At 30.4% G+C, this 6,000-nt stretch overlaps 1 protein-coding gene across 2 annotated transcripts; it reads right to left on the bottom strand.

The window, feature by feature from the left end:
- On the bottom strand, window positions 4,638-6,000 carry LOC109356418. 2 transcript variants are annotated; one of them, XM_019599751.1, is made up of 2 exons: window positions 5,332-6,000; window positions 4,638-5,111 (listed from the first exon to the last, which is right to left on the bottom strand). In XM_019599751.1, the coding sequence occupies exons 1-2, from the start codon at window positions 5,882-5,884 to the stop codon at window positions 4,948-4,950; spliced, it is 717 nt and encodes a 238-aa protein (XP_019455296.1). In that variant the 5' UTR covers window positions 5,885-6,000; the 3' UTR covers window positions 4,638-4,947. The 2 variants fall into 2 exon arrangements, with proteins under 2 accessions (XP_019455296.1, XP_019455290.1); XM_019599745.1 differs by having other exon boundaries at window positions 4,638-5,107; window positions 5,328-5,997.

Genomic DNA, 6,000 nt, shown 5'->3' on the forward strand with positions numbered 1-6,000 from the left:
TTTATTTCTATTTGGATATGGAGGAACATGAAAAACTTCTGTATGGAATGCATTGTTTGCAACATTGGGATCAAAGGGTAGCATTATCCTCAAAATTGCTTTTGCTTTTGTTTCATTCCTTTGCTTCAACCAAATGAAGTCCTAGTGTGAAGCCTCTAAATACCACGAAATTAATATATTTGATACACTATCAATATAAAGATTTTTATATAAGAAGTGTATTATCTATTGTTTATTTATATGACATATGTAAAATAAACAATTGTTATTTAATATTATCTATATTCTTATTCTTTTCAAATGAGACACAGTTGGAGTATGTTGTTTTTGGTTTCAAGAAATATTTTCTATTTCCTATTTTCATTTTTAAGAAACAATTTTCATTTCCATGTTTTCATTTCCTGAAAACATGTTTGTTATTATCATTTTCATTTTCATAACTATGCACTCTAAAATTTATAAATCAGGATAATTACTCTTGCAATGAATCCAATTCTAAATTCTAATCACTACAGTAGTCAAACCAATGATTTTATAGAATGTCTACATATTTGATACTTGCATTTTCTTTCCAATGTATTTCATGTCAATAATACATTGAACATTTTTAGTTGTTGGACTTGGTCATTTGCTATTATAAAAGCGTGTGAAAAGTCATGATGAACATCATGCAGTTGTAGATGCTCTCTAAAAAAGGTAAAATTAAAATAAATTACTTACGTACAAGTGCTATACTATTTAATTAAGGTTGTAGTAACATCAAGAAGCGTCAAATTTCATCCCTAAATCATATATTATCATAATCATCATCGAACTATTTCAACAATATCATAAGAGAGACGAAGAAAAGTTATTATGTTGAGAGATAAAGAAATAAATTTTATTATGAAGATGTGTGATAGTAAGGACAAGAGAGACCCTCGTCAATTGATTTCAGCATTTTGTTGATTAGTGAATAGAATAATTGAAAATAATATTCTCCTCATTCCATATCTTTTGATGTTTAAGGTTATGCACATAGTTTCAAAAAATATTAAATGATGTAAAAATTCAATAAAATTTGACTAAAATCGTCACATTTAATACACATAAAAAACTGGATTAAAAATGAAATGAAAAAACAAGTGGAGAAAATATTAGTAATAAATAAGGGTATAATTGGAAAGTAAAATATAAATGTATATTGAGTTTTCAAAACATCAAAAGATTTGGAATAACATGAAAATGTTAAAACATCAAAAGATATAGATCGAATGGAGTAATAAAAATCTTAAAATTTTCAATAAAATGTCATTGTCTTATTATTGAAAATATTGGAAATGATATTTTCATTTTCAAAATTTCTGGAAATAAAGCTCATGTTTTCAAAAATATGAAATGAAAACAACACAACAAACATGTTTTCACTCTCATTTTTTTATTTTATTGAAAATGAAAACAGAAAATAGTCAAAGCAAATACACCCTTAGTTATTTTGTTTTCATTTTCACTCATATCTTTTAATTATGAGTAGTAGATGATGTTTACTTATGGATATTTTTAGTCTAAATAGCCTTTTACATTTTATTAATACTACATTTGTTCCCCGTTAATTGTTTTTTAGCAAATCAAATATGTTCCTATTTATATCTCTATTTAGAAAAGCAAAACAACATTAATGGTTGTTTATAAAACTTCACCATTACATATTTAATAGGAGTTAATAAGTGATAATGAATGATCATAGTAATTATAGAGATAAATGGCAAGATGATAAAATATTATATAAGTTTAACAAGTAAAGATATTAATTATTTTTTATATTTGTGTATGCCAATTGAGATTAAGTTAGATTTTTGCCAATACAATTACTATGCAATGTTTATTGCAACTATTTTGTGATCTAATATAGTCCAAATATAATTTAATATAATTGTGCTACAACTCAATATGAGTATATCATATGATTCATTATCACACTATAATTGTGGTATGATTTAATTATGATAGTCACTACAACAATAATATTATAGAATGACATAGTCGTAATTTAAAACAATAACCCCATTATGTTTTGATGTGACCTTCCATTAGATAGGATTTGGTTCAGTGTGGTGTGGTTGTATTGTACTACCATGCGCCTCAATCTCTCTTGAGATGTAAATTGCATTAAATGGTTTATTATAATATGAGAGGATAAAACATGTAGCCTAATCTTAACGGACAAAATTTCATGTTCTGTCGATTTTAAAATGGGCTAAAGAATATCATATAATAAAATAAAAGTAATCAAATAAAGTATTTGAAGAATTTTTTTAACAAAAACTTTAATATTTTGTATGAAATTGAACAAATTATATTAAATTATAATTTTTGAGACATTAAAAATCACATTAAATAATAATTTATTTGATTTTTCCTTAAATTATGATGCAGGAATAGGTGCTCCTCGGATTGGTTATGATGCAGGATTCTCGAGTGTTGGTGTTGGTGTTGTTGTTGTTGCGACTTCCCAGTATCTAATGTACTGTTAGTAAAATACATGTTTTGTAACTCCATACCATAGAGAAGGGGGATTAAAGCTTTAGTTGTTCAAGCTCTTTTATGAAATGATGGAAGTCGGTGCAGACCCATTATAGAAAATATGGGTTCCAACAAGCTCTTTTAAAACCTCACTTGCATATCATTTTTTAAGGCATTTCTCCTTTATGAATGATCATCTTCACCGTAACAACATCAACCCATTTCGTTTTCCTTTGAGAAAAAACCTAAATAGAAGAGAACAAAATCAACAATTGTGAGATTTTTTCTCTTGCTATTTTCATATTTATGGAGTTGGAGAAGAAAGTTAGACACGTGGTGTTAGCGTTTAAGCACATGAGGAGACCCAAAAGACTAGTCTATTAGGTGATATAGCCTCATAGTTGTAGTAATACATTGATTTTATTATTCTATTTAATATGACACTCCTACGTATAATAGGATGATCCTGATTATATGATAATAGGTAGTAATGGTTGAATTTTGATCAAATATCTTAGAAATTGAAACTTTGTAAATTTTAAATATACTTGAAGAAAAGATACAATGTAAAAAATAGTTGAAATTTTGTTATAGACTAGCTGCAAGTTTTTTTTGAAAGCAGCAAACCAGAAACTGAAGGATGAAGCAAAACCAATCTAACTAAACAACACCCAACATCGAAGTCAAAGTCTTAATAGCTGAAGCTCTTGCCTTGCATAGCAACAAACTTGAACTTTGTGGCCATAATTGCCTAAACTAAATCAACCGTAGAAATCACCATCACTTGTTTGTCAATGCCTCAATGGGTATATTTGGCATTGGTTACTCAATGTTGTTTGAGTTTAGCCCACTCGAAATTGTATGTAATCTTCTTAGCTTATAACCTCATAATTGATATATTATAGTGTACATGGGTGTTATGGTGCAACTCCTTGTTGAACTAGTATGTTCAAAGATTAATGTTACTCAATGATTCTTTAACTAAAATGAAAGTTAATTTGATAACTAAATTAAATGGCTTTGCCTAAAACTTCACTTTTCTAAAACTCACATAGTTACAGTGTGTAACTTTTTGTGCACAATAATTATATTACTTGCCCCACATTTTTCCATAATTTAGGCACGTGGAATTACCATGCAGCTGAAAGTATCACCCAAGTTGAACTTCGAACATAATAACAATGTCTATAGTCTATACTTCTATACTTGTGCAAGTAATGTTGTTCTATACTTCTATATACATATATGAATATGATTCTTTCCCCTCTCTTGAGAACAGGGAGCACAATGATGTTCACTTTTAGGGAAAAATATGGGAACAGAAATACAATTTGCTAGTTGAGCATATGCCCTCGAATAATAAAAGCCAAAAGGGATTCCCAAAGCATAAAGTAACTTCGAACCATGATTTGATTCTGCTTAAAGATTTTAGCTTATTGATGATTTTTATCTTTGTTAGTGGTGGGCATGGAATGGCTACATTGATAGTTTGATTCCCTTGTCCTACTCACTCCACTTCTGGTTCTTTCAATTTCCAATGGGTCCATCCTTATAGTCCCTACTGAATAGTGAATTGGCATCCACTTAAACGACGAAATAACACATTCATGAGACAGCTTCTTCTTATGTTCAAAATAAGGTCCCAATACATGCACCCTCGGGTACATGTGACATTATCAATTCGAAAAGATCTGTTTTCTCAAATCTTGTTTCATAAGTTTTCTCATGCCAATGAAAATATAATATGTTAATTGAAAATTCTAAACCTTCATTATTATTATTGTTTTTGTTTTATTATCATTGACACATGACAATGTATAAGATAAGATCTGGACCAACATATATATTTTCATATCACTTCTAACCTAAGGTGTGCCACAATGGTTATGTCACTTTTGTTTTATGTTTAATTGATTTAAATATACAAGAATTGTACCAGAAAAATGTCGATAATTAATAATGACAAATGATATTTCTTGATCAATCTAGTGACACAGAATTGTGGCTCAACTTATAGATTCAACCCCCAAAGTCCTCCTCTTTTGTCATTTTAGATGACTATTGCATCATTTATTTATTGGCTGCAATGAAAGCAACCCACAAGGAAATAATTGGGGGATAGGGGAGAATGGAACTCAAACAGATTGAATTACATTATTATGTTAGAGAAAGAACTCAAGAATAGAACAAAGTAATTTGTGCAATTGAGATCTCAAGTTCATAATTCATGGTAATAGGAAAGTACATCAAAATCTCTACCATTTGTTCCCACAAAAAATTTCCTTTCCTTTTAGTTATGATCAAGCTATCTTAATTCTCATATATTGGACACTCGATCAATAGTAGTTATAGCCGTATATTATCTACTTAGGGATAGTAATAAACTTGTATTATAGTATCAGTCTGTGGTTTATTTGAAGTACTGACAGAATCAGATACCAAACGTTAAAGGGCAACAATTCCAGTTGAAAATATTTGTTCCCTTGTGTAAGGTGAGCTTGACAATTCAACAGTCCTTGAAGCTTCTGACCTACACTTCTCTTTGCACTCATCCATCATTATCTGATTCGATCGACACTCTGAGCTACAAAATGCTTTCTCTCCTCTGTGTACACCAAAACAAAACAATTATGAGATCATATGGTTGATTTATATGAACCTTGATCGAGATTCGATAAAGTTTTACTTTTTAGCATTCATTCGGACTTAAGACTTGCTATATATATAATAAAACTTTACAACAAAACATAAGTGCTGGGTTATATATAAATTTGAAACCAAAGGGCAAAAAATGTGATCTATAAATATTTTGGATTGGTTAGTACCTATACATGTATATGTCTTTGCCTTGGAGTTTATTTCTGCATAGATGACATGAACTAAGAAAAGTTGAGGTGGGAAATGATAGCTCAGGTTCAACTGAAGTTTTTGGTGGGGTAACTTTGAGTCCACCAGCTTTAATGATGTTGTTATTCTTGTTATACACATGTCTCTTAATTTCACCTTCACCACCATCAAAATAAACCTTAGTGAAGGTTTTGTTAGGTACATGACATGTTACATATGTGTAATCCTCCACATCAATTTCCCTTTGAAACCCATTGGAATGAACAGGGATTGGAATTGATGATCGGTTGAAACTAGATACACAAACAGCATATTTTGGACTAGCTTCACATGGTTTATCAAGATCCACCACAATTCCCAAACCAACACCACCAAGGTTGTAGTTTTTTGAGCCTCTTGTTGGTGACTGAATCTTCATGTCTAGTGGGCCTCTTGGGCTTACCTTGTAGTCCAAGAGTGCCGCAGCGCGGCCACCGCCCGAGACCAATAATTCCGATAACTTTGTGATCATTGGCTGGGTTTTCTTACCCAGCATGACTAGAGATGATGGAGAATTATGAAGGAGATGGGTTGTTGTGCTTGTTTTTGTGTCAAAAGACTATTTATGAAGAATAGAAAGATGAGTGGGTTGTGGGGTGTGGGTGTCCTTAT

The sequence above is a fragment of the Lupinus angustifolius genome, chromosome LG01 (assembly GCF_001865875.1).
Source record: "Lupinus angustifolius cultivar Tanjil chromosome LG01, LupAngTanjil_v1.0, whole genome shotgun sequence".
Classification (NCBI taxonomy): domain Eukaryota; kingdom Viridiplantae; phylum Streptophyta; class Magnoliopsida; order Fabales; family Fabaceae; genus Lupinus; species Lupinus angustifolius.